The following is a 16,597-nucleotide window of genomic DNA, read 5'->3' as shown; positions in this document are numbered from 1 at the left end:
AAAAAGGGTATGGAGAGATAGGAAAGCCTGATTAATGCCTAGTCAGCGTCAATTTCCAGGGGATATGGAAAAAATACTGCGGCGTAGAAAAAGTGGAGCTAAGTTTCTGTAGTAATATAGAAATCTTTTTCGATTTTAATTGAGGTTTCGTTAAAGAATAATGCTGAGGGTTTTTTCCAGCTAAATTTCCTTTATAAGATATAATTAACGAGTGATTTTCATTTTTAATTGCACAATGTCATCGAAAATTAGAAACAAAGACTATGCAAATGATACGAGAAATATAAACGATAAATTCTTGAAATATCTTTAATATATTGAAAGATGCAATTCAAATGAAAACCACAAATTTTTATCAAAAAAAAATTTAGTAACGCTATTTCATTCTAATGAAAATTACCCGCGATAATTCAAATTTAGATCTACTACGTATCGAACAACTGTTTCCCATAACCGTAATAAGAATCTTAATGTTTCAAGCGATTATTTGTGTTTCCTTTCTATTTTTTAATAACATCTTTCAAATTTTTCCATTAGAATTTTGATTATATATATATATCAAACAATTGTTGCTCATAATGGTAATAAGAATTTTCTTGCTGTTTCAAACAATTATTTGTTTTTCCTTTATATTTTTCTAATTCTTACATCAGAAGATAGATTAAATGTTTACCTCATAAATTCTTTAATTTTGCTCAATATATTTAATATGGTTTTCTGTTTATAGTACTTTTTCACGAATAAAAGTTTAGATTATATTGGTATTCTTTTAAATTTATAATCTGTGTTTGTTAATATTATTTCAATTATTTATAACTTTTCTTAGCAAGTTAGTTTATAAATACAATGGAATCAGGAGGGTTTGAAAAAATACTCCTTTATACTTGAAAGAACTCAATCCATGATATACGTTTACGTTGCATGTATGATTTGTATACATAGTATGATATAAGTTTCGAAAAATTCCTTTCGAAATTTCACAGCCTATGTTTGAAGTACCCAAGATATTTAATTGGACATTTGAAAAACATCTTCAAAGTTCAATACTAGTTCTTCACGTTTGTCAAGTGATTTTTGCATCACATAAAATGACGACAGAGAAAATTTTATTTGAATAATTGAAAAAAGTAATTTTCCAAATAACAAGAGTTTTAGTAAATACAGTCGACAAGTTCTGCTATTTTAATTGCGCTTTGATCTTGTGAAATGGAAGATAAGATAAAATCCTTTTTCAACGAGTACAACCGATTCTGACTTATCAAATCACAGATTATCGTCCTCAGAAGAAAACATACCGCTAGATGCATTCGAGGAACTCTAACAAGATCAACACGGTAAGGAAACATCGATGCAGTTGAAGCGAGTTTATTTTTAGTCACTGACTGAAAACATAGGTAAGTCTTCTTTCTTTATGAAGCATTTTTTATTGCAATTAGGAAAAAAATTATTAAAGAAAGAAGAGAGAAAAGTTCGATGCTTTTTTTAAAAACGAATGTTAATTCTACAAAAACAAACAAAGACATTAAGTAGTCATTATATGTTGCGAAATTTCTGTTAATTTTTACTTCAGAGTTAATTGCTATATCGAAATCGTGTTTCTACTGTTTTAGTATTTTAATTTGAGCTATTTACTTGCGAAATTGTGTTATTATTTATGAGTTATGCTTATACATATATTAAAACCCCCGGGGGGGAACCTCGAAATGAGATTGAGATGCTTCCGGCATGGTGGGGGATCTGACTCCTCCCATCGATGACGGGACGTTTTTCCTTTTGAGTGGGTTGTACCGTGGCCAGTGATGGCCCTTAGGACTCAACCACAGTTCCCGACAATGTTGCTATCGCGGCGGTCAGGTCATTCAGTTTTTTTGGTTTAAATTCGTGTGGCTTCGTGTGCTGTTGCTGCGTCAAGTGAATCTGACGACTTTGGTTTGCTGTGGGTAGCTGGTGCCACAACAGTTGTACGAAGGTTGAAGGTTCATCGTCTGGGTCACCAATGTAGCGGATTGTGATGAACAAGAATAGAATCTGGGATCTTATGGTTCGTAGCCGTGTAACATGACCACAATACAAAAGCAATTGCTCGTGTAGCTCAGCTGTTAACTGGCTTATAAGCTTTCACCACAACACTCGGAGATTTTCCCATGACACGATTCTTTTTTTTCTGTCTGAAGTTGCATATAAATAAAATAGATTTACGTCATCGAATATGCATTAAATTATTACAAGTTGTACAGTATTTTTAAAAAAATTTGTCTTCCGATGTTTTGATTTTGATATCTTACTGAATATATTAACTAATTATTTGAATTTGTTTACTTAAATTATTTAATTTGAATTTCTTTTTAATAAACATTAAGAAGAAATATTTATCTTATATGAACTTAATAAAACAAATGTTCATGAATTTGCGTTAAAAATGGATTAATTTTTAAACTTTTTATAACTCTGCTGTAACGTTTCTTTAATCTATTATATAACTTTGACTGAATGCACTTTAACAAAAACTTAAAGTATCAACAATTACAGCATTCTACAAAATCTTTGGTATCGTTTGGTAAATTTTGCGGGAAAAATGAATGACAGTTTTGCAAATGTTTTTTAAAAAAATATGTTTACTTCTTTTATAGTTATTAATGAGTTGTGTTGTAATTATTCTAGCTATAGAAGTTTCTCTTTCTTAAAACTTTTGAAGAGGACAAACTATTCTTATGAATCCTTCCATTAGAAAATGTAGCTTTTGATATATAGAAGAACTATAAAATAATCCTCAAGTTCAATACATTTTTAAAATATTTCGATTAGGGAAATAAACAATACTTTATAAAAATAGAAATATTTCAATTTCTTTGTTTCGAATTACAAATGTATGTTTTAGTTTTGTTAGTTAGGAGCCACATAACTATATGTTAGTCCTCTTCTCCTGGTAGATGCTGAAATAAGTCATTGTCTATGCTCATAAAAGCATTAGTAATTTGTTCCGGAGTTCTTTCTAACAATTAGCAATGACGGCTTTTAACTGCATCTTAGATGTAATTCCGAAGAAAGCAATTGCAAATCATTAGATTTGGGCACTTCTGGGGGTTAAAAAAAGAAAGCTTCATCAACACATTACTCAAGCTTGAATTAAAGAATTTCCTCTTGGGGGTAGCCATAGCTATAGCATTTCAAGATAAAAGTTGACTATTAAAGTTATTGCAGTGAAAAAAAGAAATAGCGGTAGTCTCTCCGAAATTAATTGCGGTATTATCTTTCTTATCTTTCATAAAATTTTAGATCTTGGGCTAAACTGAGGAACGCCACAAATGTTCAGATTTTTATTTTCACACATAACAGCAATGTTTTTCGTAGTAAAATAAAGGAAACCCCGGAATTTGTGCATTAACTGCATAAAATAAATGGTGCCTCATCGCTGATCACACGCATTTTTTTTTCAAATAATCGCCCAATAATTCTTTTTGAAAAAATGAGTTGCAATAGACGTATATCATGATATTGCTATGGAGCCGCTCGTTTATTGTTTTGTTCATTTGTTACAACACATGTTGTTTGAGACTTAATCGGCTTTGAAAAAATATTTCCATAAAATTCTTCCTGCTCATAGAGAATGAGTTTGCGTTTCACTTAGTGGCTAATTAGGAAAAATGACAGGAAGGGAAAATAAATTTTTACCGTTGCTTCTTCACCTTTTTATTGTCGAAGGGTGTAAATAATAGTTTTAAAGTTCTTTTATTTTATAATTGGATGTTTTATTTTATAATTATGCTGTTTTTTCCAATATACTGATAATTAATTCATACAATGATATATAAATTTATATGTAAAATAATTAACGAACTTTTTCATAATTCTCTTTTCAGTTTGATTATGCAGAAAATACTTATTTTCAGCTTATTTGCCATAACAGCTTGTCAGGCTCTTTCTCTTCCACTTCTTCCTGCTCTGGAACCTCTATTAAATCATCTTCCTGATATACCTATTCTGGATGATGTTTTGGATTCGGTCTGGGACAATTTTAAGGTACGAATCTCATATGATGTTTCGATTAAAGGAAATTTCTCGATCATTTTAGAACAAGGAATCAAGTAAGTATTTAAGTTCTGAATATCAAGTATTTTAATGTTTAATTTTTTTAGAACTGTTTACTAATATATTGATGGCAGTATGATATATTTTGTTTGCAGATTTGTAGCTTAAGTTAAGTATTTCTTTTCTTAGATGTACAAAAGAATTAATGTGACCACGTTTGAAGGTTTAGAAACAAAATTTAAGTAACTGGAATTCAAACCCAGATTTCTAGATTTATAAAATTCCACAAACTTTCATGTTTGAATTTGCATTGAGCAATTTTATCTTTGAATTTCTATGATTGTGCTAAATATAATTCGTTTCATGCAAATGGAAGTTATTGAGGGCTTGCTCACGTACTTTAAATTTTAATATTTGAATAGGTGTATAAATAACTTGCAAAACTGAACATATTCGAAGACATCAATCAAGTGCAAATGAAAAAAAAAAAAGACCAACTCTTTATTTTTAGATTTCGATAATAATTCTTAAATTAGAGGAATAGCTGTTAACTATTTTGATTACATTTTTCTAATGAGAATATTTTTATTTACAGGATGTATTCGACAAGACATATGATACATTGGAGGAAAATATCAGGCGTCCTATTTTGTTGAATAGACTAGTTTCAATAATCAAATTTAACCTAAAGAACTCAACTTATAATTTAGGATTGAACAAATACTCAGATCTGGTAAAGTATATTCGTTTAATTTTGCATTAATTTAATTTAATAAGTATTTATCCATTGTAAAAAGAAATTTATAGTATCGCCTGCATTAATAACGATGCTTTTAGCATTTTATGTCCTTTCTAATCGCATCCTGTAATGGCAGTTTGACTTTATACGTTCAGTGGGTCTAATTTGGGATAAGGCCATTTTTGGCTTTTTAAATTAATTTGGATTAATAAATGAATTAATTAAATTATTTGCTTAACATATTTTTGTCTTGTAGAAGGAAGGAAGGTTTTAATTGATTGGTTTAATTAGTAATTAGCAGCAATAGGTAACCAGCTATTTGCTCACTATATTGTAGTGAATAGCATATAAGCCAGTTAACAACTACGCTGCACTAGCAATTGCTTTTGCATAATGGTTATGGTACTGTACTGCACCACAAAGTCACAGGTTCTATCCTCACTCATCTCAATCGCTAAATTGGTGACCTCGGAAGATGAAACTTCAACCTTTGTACAGCTGTTGCGGTGCCATCTACCCGCAACGAAAGTCGTCAGACTCACTTGACGCAGCAACCACTCACTCGCACACACTCGCTACTCAACTGGGTACAGGCCCATTAGACAACAGCTACATACATCACCACTCAACAGCCTTATCGTTCGTCTCACCTCCGACTCATTGGAGGGAGAGTCTGTGGTGAATAGCATATAAGCCAGTTAACAAGTACGCAGCACGAGCAATTGCTTTTGCATAATGGTTATGTTACTGGACTGCGAACCACAAGGTCCCAGGCTCTATCCTCGCTCATCTCAATCGCTAAAATATTAATAGAATTAATTAAGTCTGTCAACCAGTTCTGAGGAATTATATCCTACCACAATAAAAGAAAATATTATTTAGAATTGTATTTGCACAATAAAAACTGAACGTTTTGATCTATCAGCAATGAACCGAAACTAATTGGAGATATCATTCCAGTTGTTGAAATTAAGAGCTCTGCAAAATTTTACTATAGTTGAAAATGCAACTTGATAGTGAGTCGGTGATATATTAAATTTCTCAATATCTATGAACGAAATAATTCAATGATATATTTAAATATGCTGGGAGTATGCAAATAACATCCATTTTTATGATAATGTCTTTTTAAATATTAATTATTTCTACAATTTCGGTTTTTTTCACGAATATATTATTATTGTTTGGTTCCATTTGAAACTTTGGTTCCATGGTTCCATTTGAAACGTTGGAATGGAATTATCTTAAAAATGTGGGAGCATGTTCAACATTTTATTATAAATCAAAACTTTTGTACGAAATTTAATAAAATGTAAGAAATTTCTGTACGAGATTTGATCACATGACTAATTAAAATATTGATTATTGAACAAAGAATTTTATTTTTATAATTATTTTTTTTAAAATTCCGATTTTTTATGAAAGTTATCCACCCAATATACTACTAAATACGATGTATTAATAATAAATGTATTATTTGTATATTTGTATGCTATATTTAGTAATATATACGACGTAATATAATATTAAATATTGTATAAATTTTTTTTTAAATCTCGATTTTTTTTGTGAGTTACTCGTATTTAGATGGTTACGGTTACAAAACAATTTTTTTTTAAAAAAAACTAAACTACACCAGATTTACTTTAGTTCTTACAAAGACTTTTTTAAAATCAGATTAAATATAATTCATAATCAAAGCATCTATTCTAGTAGGAATATCATAACAGGAAGTTCTTTAAAAGTCCATTTTACGAAAAATCGTATATTTATATGCATTTTGTTTTCTATGATGTTTTAAATGCTTAAATATACTACAAAATACTAGAAATAAGTCAAATAAATACTATTAAACACGATGCATTAGTGATATAATATAATACTTAATGTTATATATCTATAATAATAAAGTTCAATGTGTATGTGTGTTGGCGCTCTACAGACCAGAACGTTGGACCTGCAGCTGCCAAATTTGGCATGTGTATATTTTGGAGGCCAGGAATGTGCTCCTCGAAACGATTTTTTTTGTATTTTTAATTAGAATTTTAATTAAATTAAGCGAAATTTCGACGTTTTTGCGCCATAACTTCCGAAAATATTACAGCATAGAATTAATTTTTGCAACAAAAAGCTCAAAATATTATCTTTCTAATGATACTAATGTTTTAATCCATAAATTAAGTTTCGATTTAAAAAAAATATTTTAACCGTATTTTTCAACAATATATTTCGCACAAAATAAAAAATAAAATTTAATCTGCACGAGCAAGTCAATGGCAAAAAATTAGCTTTTATCAATGTGTTGCCATCACATTAACAGAAGTTCAAATTTTAAAAAATAAATAAGCTATTATTGCAAATTAAATATATAAAAGTGTAATTTTCAGCACGTACCTGTATGAAGTGAATAAAATTTGAAATATATTTTCTAAAAAGTAAATGGAGGAAAATTTTTCTATGATCTTTTACAATATCTGTATTATTAATTAACAATATCTATAATATATGCATTATTAATGTAAAACAGTTTAATTTAAGGCAAACATGGTTAAATATATATAGGATAATCACTCTAATTAGCACCCATCATCTAATTTGGGGCATATTTTTGCTAACAAAGTATTCTAAATGAACTAAATAATTATATTTTATGTAGCTTGAGTCTATAAATGTTCCGATAAATTACGAATTTTAAATTTTTGCCTAGTTCCTCTGTTCTTTGAATCATATTTAACAAAATATTCTTGATACACTAATATTTTAAATAAAAATTGTTGAACTCCAATCAACTAAATCAATAACTAAAACTGACTAATTTATGAAATTTGAATATCGCTCTTCTATAAAGACTGGCGATTTTAGACCACTTCATCGACCTTCTCAAAGAAGATGCGCCAATCTTCTGGACAGTGATTAGCCTATAAAAGCTTCATAAATCGGTCAAATTTGATCGCAGAAGATAGAAACGTTTATTTATTTATTTAAAAGTTGAAGCGTCAAGATTATTTCTCAGGATATGATTCCATAGGACAAAAGAACTGTGTAAAATTTATACTTCATAATTTTTTCTTAAGTAATTTATGGACTGAAATAAAATAAAATATTTTATTTACATCAGTTAAACATTTTGAAAGTAAAACTAAAAACTGAGTTTTACGATGAATCTGAGAGATTTTTGTTGAATAATTTTTAAAGATATTATATAAATTACTAAAATTATTCTGCAGTGCACATACAACTTCAATGCCGAACGACTCTTTTATAATAATTGTTATTTTAGTTTTTATATTTTATATTAATTTAAAGTTGAAATTTTATGGGCACTGACAGAAAATTAAAGAGAGATATAATTAGGGCAATGAACAGAACTGTTTAAGGCCTGCATAATAGTATTAATTATATAACTATCAAAACTGAATTATATAATTATCAAAATCTGAAGCCTAAAAATACTTTACAGGAAAAGCTATTAAGAGACCAAGTTACATAAAATATTTAATTGAACATTTTAGCATTCATTAATACCGGTGAAGCGGCTGGTCGTCAAAGGCGGATAGTTAATAAATAAATTTAATTGAAATGTTTCCTAATGAAATTGTATCTTAAATATGAAAACTTTTAGTAATACAAATTTAATTAGAAAATAAAAATATGCTATGATTGAATTAGAAATTTATTGTTGTAACACACATACAACTTGATTCTTGTATTAGTCAGTAATTAATTTAATTTTTAAAATTAAATTCAGTGCCAAATTTTTTGATATATTTAATATCCTTTATCATCATCGGGAAACCTTTATGTTGAATAACTAAAATGTTAAAATAAGAAAATTCAAAAATAATTTTCCGCATTTTTATCTGAAGCTTTACTTATTCGAACCTATCTTCTATTATTACATATTTATTCTCCCTATTTTAATCTTATGAGTTTTATGCACCATTAAAATGACAAACATAAATCATAAATGTTATAGAGGCTACTTAGTTTTCCAATAAAAATTTCATTCAAGTTCAGATGTTCAAAATGGACTAGATCAGATTTTGAATTATGTATGAAAACATGATTTATGATATGGCATATTATGGCTTGTTCTTTGTATGATATAACAGTGAAACAGCATAAAGATTGAACAATATTTGAAGTATTATCCAATATCGTTAAATTATGCATTATTTGACAACAAAACTGCTCTGAAGTGAATCAAAAAGGGTTTGGAATCTTTCCTTTTTTTAAGGTATAATTTAAGTTTGATCGAATTCATTTTATAGAGTTTTCTTTAACATAAAAAGAAAAGGTTTCATTAAATAAATTAAATAAAATAAAAATTGTTAACAAAATCAAACAGCTTCTCTCTATTGAGATCCAATTCATTATACAAATTTAAAATTCATTAACTTAAAAAATAAATGAATCAAACAAATAAATTTAAAAATAATATAAATTAAAAAAAATTTAAAAATATTTCTGCTCATTTTTATTTGTTAAAAACATAAGTACCCTTCCTTACATGCTTCTTGTGTTCACTATATTTTTTTTATAAATAAAATTATTTTCAGGTTAAGATACAATTTTTTTTCTTTTTTTTAATTGCATAATTTTAATTAAAGCAATGATTTTTGTTTAATTTTTTTAGAGTCATGATGAATATATGAAGTATCTGAATGGTTTTAAAGTTGGGAATACTTCCAGGATAAATCCAAAACCTTTTATATTACCAAATATTTCTAAAATACCAGATGAAGTAGATTGGAGAGACCATGGATTGGTGACACCTGTTAAAGACCAGGTATCTTTGAAAAATATAGCTAATCATTCGCGCGTTTTTATATTTTACAGTACGAATAACTAAAACTTATAAAAAATTAAATGTTTAAAGGTAAAAGATTTTTAATGGAAATATGTCGCATAGCTTGATTTCGATGTAAATCTTCGTTCAAAATGAACATGCGTTAGTTTTAAGATGTGATTTAAAAAAATAAATTTAAAAAATTAAAAAGAAAGCAATTTAACTCTGAAATGGTATATGCTGTTATTGATTTATCAGTTTAAAAATGAGGGAAAGGATATTTGAAACGTAGGAATTTGAAAGACAGTGGAACCAAACAAATGAATGAAAACAAAAAATGATTGACTCCTACAAACAGACTAAATAGAAATAGATGAATATTTCGATTTAAAAAATAAACATGCGAAATAAATCTATATTTGATGAAAATAAAAGTTCAAAAGATTATGCAGATTGAAGACAGATTAAAAGAGTTTTAATCTGTTTTCTTTTAAAATAACGGAAATGAAAAATAATGAAATTTTAAATTAATTGAGAAAAAGAGAAAACCTATTGTCTTTCATTTAAGTTTTTCCTTAAAAATCTCTACTTATTTTTTTAAAACTTACTAGCTTACTAATAAAAAATTTAAGCATTGAAAAATATTAAAATTTCCAATAACTCAGAAAAAGAAAGAAATTAAAGCATAAAATTATCTATAAAATATTAACTTTAAATTGATAGCAATGAAATCAATAGATTTATTGATACTAATTTCACAAGCTCAAGAGTTTATTCAAGTTTTGAGATTCAATAAGAAAAAAAAATAAAATTTTGTTGTTCTAGAAGAAAAATAAGTATAAAAATACCTATACCTTTTTCTTTTCAAACGCAGAGCAATGTGTAATACCATATTGTCTTATGTATTGTAAGTCAAATGTCCCACAATATATACAACATATATAAATATGGCAATTTTAAACCCTCTTTTTTCTGTATAATTTTCAGAAACTCTGTGGCAGTTGTTGGGCATTTTCTTCAACGGGTGCTTTGGAAGGTCAGACGAAGAAAAAGACAGGAAAGCTAATATCTCTTAGCGAACAGAATCTCGTAGATTGTGTTTCAGGTAGGCAGTTTTATTTATTAGGCACGCATTTCAGATTTTTTTCCCCGACTATATAAGGTTAAAGGAAATTAAAGCGTAAACGTGCTATGAAAAGAAGTCAAATCAATAGCATCTTTAGTGAATGAATTGTTTTTCAGAGTACCCTCGCATAGGATGCAATTTAATCGTATCAAAAACTCGTTCTGAAAATGCATAAAAGCATTTGAGGGATGGATTAGGCCATTTTGTCTATGGGTTAATAATCAAGGATGGCATTGATCCAAGGGCATCTAATAATTTTATTACATTCATTTTATTTGAGTAAAAAATGTGTATCTGTTGTGAACTTTAAAAAAAATTCATTTAATTATCATTTGAATTATGTTGAAATCATAAACGTTTATCTCAGTAATGCATTTAGTTCTTCAATAACCCTACAGAGCGCTATATTAAAGAATATTGTAAATTACTATTATTACCAAAATCAGCCAGTGGATGTCAGATGGCAAAAGTCCAACGCAATAGGTGATGAAAACGACGTTTTATTCCATGAGTATTTCAGAAAACACGGAGCACAGGTAATCACAAATGACTACTTCAATCTGCCTTCAAAGCACAAGGCAGAAACTAAATTACCGGATGGCCGCTACAGCATGGATGTTCGTTGGCCCATATTTTCTCAAATTCATAGTTATGATTTTGATGGAGGGCCTTGAATAGGGAGTTCAAATATCATATTAATGGGACAAAGTTTAATTCTATTAATTTATTGCTCACCAAGCTTCTTAAACACAGGCGGATCATGAGTTATTCATGCTAAAGTCGACTGGATCATCAGGTCTCTACGGATAGGTCAGAATAAAAAGATCAAACTAAATATTTGGCATTCAAATATAATAAAGTCTCAGAAAAATTCAAACCTTTTAGCTTTTGATACTAAAAATATCACTTATAAATACCATTCCTTCAAGTGGTATTTTTTTAATTTAATTTTTAATTCTTTCAATGAATTTTGGAAATAATTAGAATGGGATTCTTCTAACGTCATCACTTGTACTCATTTATTTTTTAAAAGTTGTAATTTATTTATAAGATTAGAATATATATTTTCTATTTTTTTATAATTGTAATTACATTTCCAATTTTGTTGGCCTATCTTACTATTTTTGAGATCTGATTCGTTATTTACGTTCTACCAACAGCACAGATGAATGCCTTAAGGGTTTCCAATATAACATGATAACACTGCCTTCACTCTTTTAAAAATATTCTGTACCAACTTTTTGAATCAGAATTAGATCCTTTGTAGAAATTTGTTCAAGAATTCGTTCATATAAAGATTCTATCCTGGATAGATTCAAATTCACCTATAGGATTGCTTGAGATTCTGTTAAAAATCTACTTTTCATAGTTCATACAATGCACAAGAAAAGAACGTAATTAGTTTCTTAACAAAAAGGTCATGTTTAGAAAATTCAATTTGTTAATTAATTTTATTGCAAAATTATATGCTATATTTCACATTTCAAGAAAAGATAATTTTTGAAAAACATCAATATTTTCATCTATATAATTTTCTAGGTAACAATGAAACAAAGTGACGTTAAAATTGTTAATTTTGGCTTTCAAGCGCACAATCTTTTGCTTTTTGTGAACAGAATAATATTTGAATTTGAATGATTCATCCTTGCTTCATGTCTGTTTCAGATTTTTAAATTACAGTCATTTTTTTTAATTATATATATATATATATAAACTTAAGAAAATATTAGCTGTAATAAACGATATTCAGAATAGGTCATGAATTAGAATAGAATTATTAAACAATAGAAAGAAAAAGTAGAAGGTACTCATATGTTTGATCCATATAATAAAGGAACCGAATAAATTCAGTTCATTATATTATAAACCCTGTTTCCTCAATTTCTAAAAATAATGAAAGAGAAAATATGTACATAAATAAATTTTGGAGAGTGGGAAGCAGCAACTAAATGAGTCTTTTTCTTGAAATTTTAACTATAAATTTAATTAATTAAAATTAATTATTTTTCATTAAACGTATGGAAGAAATATTTAAAAAAAAACATAAGGAAAAAAAATTACACAAAACACAAAATTTATTCTACCGATAAATAAGGCTACATCATTTCGAAAGATTATTTTCACGATAAACAACAAAAATTACAGTGTAATCCAATTTTTAAAGGATTAGATGATAAGTCTGGTGTTTACCATCAAAAAGTTTTATTTTAATATAAAATGTATCCGTCTCTGTTTTTATTCATGATCAAATGCTCACTGTAATGTTTATCCATTTAAAACTAAATACAATTAATAATCACTACAAGATATCTTGCTGCCTAATAAATTAAAAAATAAATTAACCATAAACTTACTAGGATTAATAAATTTAATAGATATATTAATAAACTTCTTACTTAATTCTGTTTTAAAAATTGTTATTGAAATATTCATTCTTATATTAATTGATGCAAAATTGTCAACATCTTTTAAAATTTCCAAGTGAAAATTAAAATTCATAAATTTAGAGTGATTGTAAAAATACCGTTAGAATAACTGAATAGCTAATGACAAACAAAATTAATATAGTAAATGTAAATTAATATAGTACTATTAAAATATAGTAAACAAAATTAACTAAAAAAACATTTCTTAAAGTTATATAAAAACGTCAAGTCAGTTTTAGAATAAAACACCTCTAAAATATTTTAATAAGCCTAATAGCATATTTATCAAGTCAAGCTTATTTTAAAAGCAAGTTTATTTAGCAAGAGAAGGAAAAAAAAAAGGCACATTATTTAAAGAAAAAATAAATAAACAATAATAATAATAAAAGTCCGCACTAGTAGCTTCCATTCTACAAGAGGATATTTTTCATTAAATCATTATTCATATAAAATTTCAAACAACAGTTAACCCTGAAATAATTCATTTGCATTTAAAAAAGTTTCATTTGTATTCTAAATTTCCACTTACCTTTCATTCATCTTTATTTCATCGTAGTCATTTTGAATAGTCTAATATTCTGTCAAAAAATTACATATAAAAATTCATAAGTTCACTGAAATTCGATAATTAAAAACAAAAAAGAAAATCGTTTATCAAACGCAAACGATTAAAAAAACAGAAAAATTCTTTTTAAAATAATGATCTAATAAAAATCGTCCAACTTGGCAGAATGAACGATTAAAATTTTCTGACTTCTTTAATTTATGAATGGTTGTCAATGTACAAAATAAAGTAATAATTTTTTTCTTAAATAATATGCTATTTATTTAATTATTTTCTAAAATACAGGATGAAACAGATATTAAAATGTAGAATTAAAATTTTTTTAAAGTTTTACAACAATATAAATGTTTTATTTTTCAAATAATCAATTTTAATCCTTTTTTTCGTGTATTGTTATTTTTAATTTTTTTCCTAATAACTTCCAATTTTATGATGTTCAATTGATGTAATATTTATTTTTATTCTAATTTTGCATGAAAAATTTTAATAATAAAAATTATGGCAACGCGATAAGAATTTTAAAAGTGATTAATAAGGGGCCGTTAATTCATTATGCGTTTTTGTCAAAATTAAACCTAACGAATGTCAATTTGAAATTATTAATTTGATGAATATTAGTTAAGTAAAATTAAATGTTTTTATAGAATTTTGGTTGTTATTGCCTTTTGTTATTCGCTTATGAAATAGTAAAAATTTGCTTGATTATTTTATATGCTGGTTATTATTTTCTATAGTCTTCAGCTTTATTTTTATCTTTTCATAGTTAATATTTTAAATTTAATTTAATAATTTTAATAAAATTTCTGATCAGACTAATTTAAGGTATTTTATGAAATGAGATAGAATTTAATTGAATTTGAAAAATTAAATTTTGTAGACTTTATTACATATTATATACTTTTTATTATATTATGCTATGGGAAAGTGGCTTAAAGCACTTTTAAGTTACGTTGCGTCTAAAGATGAAAAATTTCGAAAATGCCTTGTCTTTTTAAATACCCCCCCCCCGCTGTTTGGTAAAATGACAAAAAAAATAGAAAAACAAATCTTATTATCTCATTTTTGTTATAAATTCTTATGATTACTTTTTCCGCATTATTTTTATGTAGTAATAACGACAGGTGGCACAACTTAGAGATGTATTTCAGCATCTTTTTGTATGTATTCTAAAAGAAGTTCTTTAAATGTTAATGCTAATTCATTTTCACCCGTTACGTTGTCAGGTTAAAGTCATCCTTGTCTAAAGTTATCATACCACTTTTTTTGCAATCTTAGATGGGTAACCTATTTAAATTCTATGTTACGTAATGCTATTTGATCTTATATAGTATTACATTTTATAATACAATAATATTCAATATTGCAACGCTGTACAGTAACGTTGCGCAATTATTGTGCAACTATCAGCTCCTTGTATGGCACTTTTCTTACATATTTTATATTCTTCTTCCTGAAACTATGAAATTAGCAATTCATGAAATCTATGAAGGGACTTTTTATTTAAAGATTCTCGAAATATAAGAAACAAGGAAACTTTTTTGTCCAACAAGAAAAACATTGCTACCAGTTTTTTATTTACAACAATTTGTGGAAAGATGTAAATATATAGCAAATTTAAATTAATATCGTTAATAATATATGATTTCTGAAGAAAAGGAAAGATGTAATCGTAGAATAGAATATAGCCAAACTTTACTTTTGATGAATTATATTTGCATTCATCAAAAGTGAATGTTTAAAAAGTTACCAAGTTAAATGATTCCATCAACCAGATCTCAGTTAGTTGATGAAATATTGGATTTGTATCTCACCAACGAGTATTTATTAACATGCTCATATAGAAAGCAGAGCCGGCGTCCTGGTTTAGGGGTAGCTCGTCTTTCCCGTAACCTGGGCATCCCGGGTTCGGGAATGGTTGTTCTTCATCTGTGTTCTATCTGTGAGGTGTGTGAATGTGCCCCCCTGTGAAGAGGGGTTGTGCAAACGAATGTGTGAGTTTCATCTTCATATGAGCAAGAAATCAGACTTCTGCCCTCGGGTACTCTGGGGTCTTTACTCTCAGAAGCTACTGCACCCACTTTCAGTGGTAACGCGGACACGACATCATCATCATATAGAAAACAGATATGAAATCTTTTTTTTGCATTACAATTGAAATTTTTCATTGATAGAGTTTAAAAATACTTGGATTCTTTTTCGATGAAGAAGAGGGAAAGAGAAAGAGTATAAAGAGATCTTTTTTTAATTTCCCAAGAACTTTATTTCTTTATTTAATACAACCGAATAGGCATTCCTATTATTTTGTCTTGTTCTAATCGCAGGCAATTAAAGTATTTTATTATTTTTTTTCTTGCTACAGATAATTCTGGCTGTGATGGCGGCTGGATGGATCCTGCTTTCGAGCAAATAAAAAAAGAAAAGGGCATAGATACAGAGGTGTCTTATCCATACGTAGGAATAGTAAGTTACCTTGAAAATATTTAATTCCTTTTTTGAACCAGTGGGAGCGGTCCCTCAAAATCTTCGCTCATATTCCCTAATAAAAGTACTATAAGAGAGAACGCCTCACATGGCACTGGCGGACAATAGTTACGAAATATTAAAATTTTGCAATTTTACTGAATCTATCATGTCATCCTTGGCGAGTTATTTAGCGATTGATCTCTGGAATACGGTTAAAAATCGAATATATATTTTAAATATATATTCGATTATATTTGCGCTTTTCCCAATCGATTGAAACAAGTACTTCTTAAAAAGCTACACTTATAGTCACAAAATCCCATACCATATTTAATAAATTTAAAAAGTTGCGTTTTGAGCTATCGCGTTTATATACTTCTGAAAGTGCTTATGATAGACGTCAACCCTTTTTTGGATTTGGCGCAAAATTTGATAGATGTTTTCACTATAGATGTAAAAT

At 27.6% G+C, this 16,597-nt stretch overlaps 1 protein-coding gene across 1 annotated transcript in view; it reads left to right on the top strand.

The window, feature by feature from the left end:
- The first annotated feature begins 1,241 nt into the window (after positions 1 to 1,241).
- The window catches only part of LOC129980627 (uncharacterized), a 43,924-nt gene continuing 28,568 nt past the window's right edge, over positions 1,242 to 16,597 (top strand). Inside the window, exons 1-6 of the mRNA XM_056091009.1 lie at positions 1,242 to 1,394; positions 3,861 to 4,020; positions 4,625 to 4,762; positions 9,405 to 9,557; positions 10,545 to 10,662; positions 16,034 to 16,134. Of these exons, the coding sequence (XP_055946984.1) occupies positions 3,868 to 4,020; positions 4,625 to 4,762; positions 9,405 to 9,557; positions 10,545 to 10,662; positions 16,034 to 16,134 (663 nt within the window). The 5' untranslated portion in view covers positions 1,242 to 1,394; positions 3,861 to 3,867. The remainder of the gene's footprint in view (positions 1,395 to 3,860; positions 4,021 to 4,624; positions 4,763 to 9,404; positions 9,558 to 10,544; positions 10,663 to 16,033; positions 16,135 to 16,597) is intronic.

This window comes from Argiope bruennichi, chromosome 8, assembly GCF_947563725.1.
Source record: "Argiope bruennichi chromosome 8, qqArgBrue1.1, whole genome shotgun sequence".
NCBI lineage: Eukaryota > Metazoa > Arthropoda > Arachnida > Araneae > Araneidae > Argiope > Argiope bruennichi.
The sequence above is the reverse complement of the archived record's forward strand: the minus strand, read 5'-3'. Positions and strand labels throughout refer to the sequence as shown.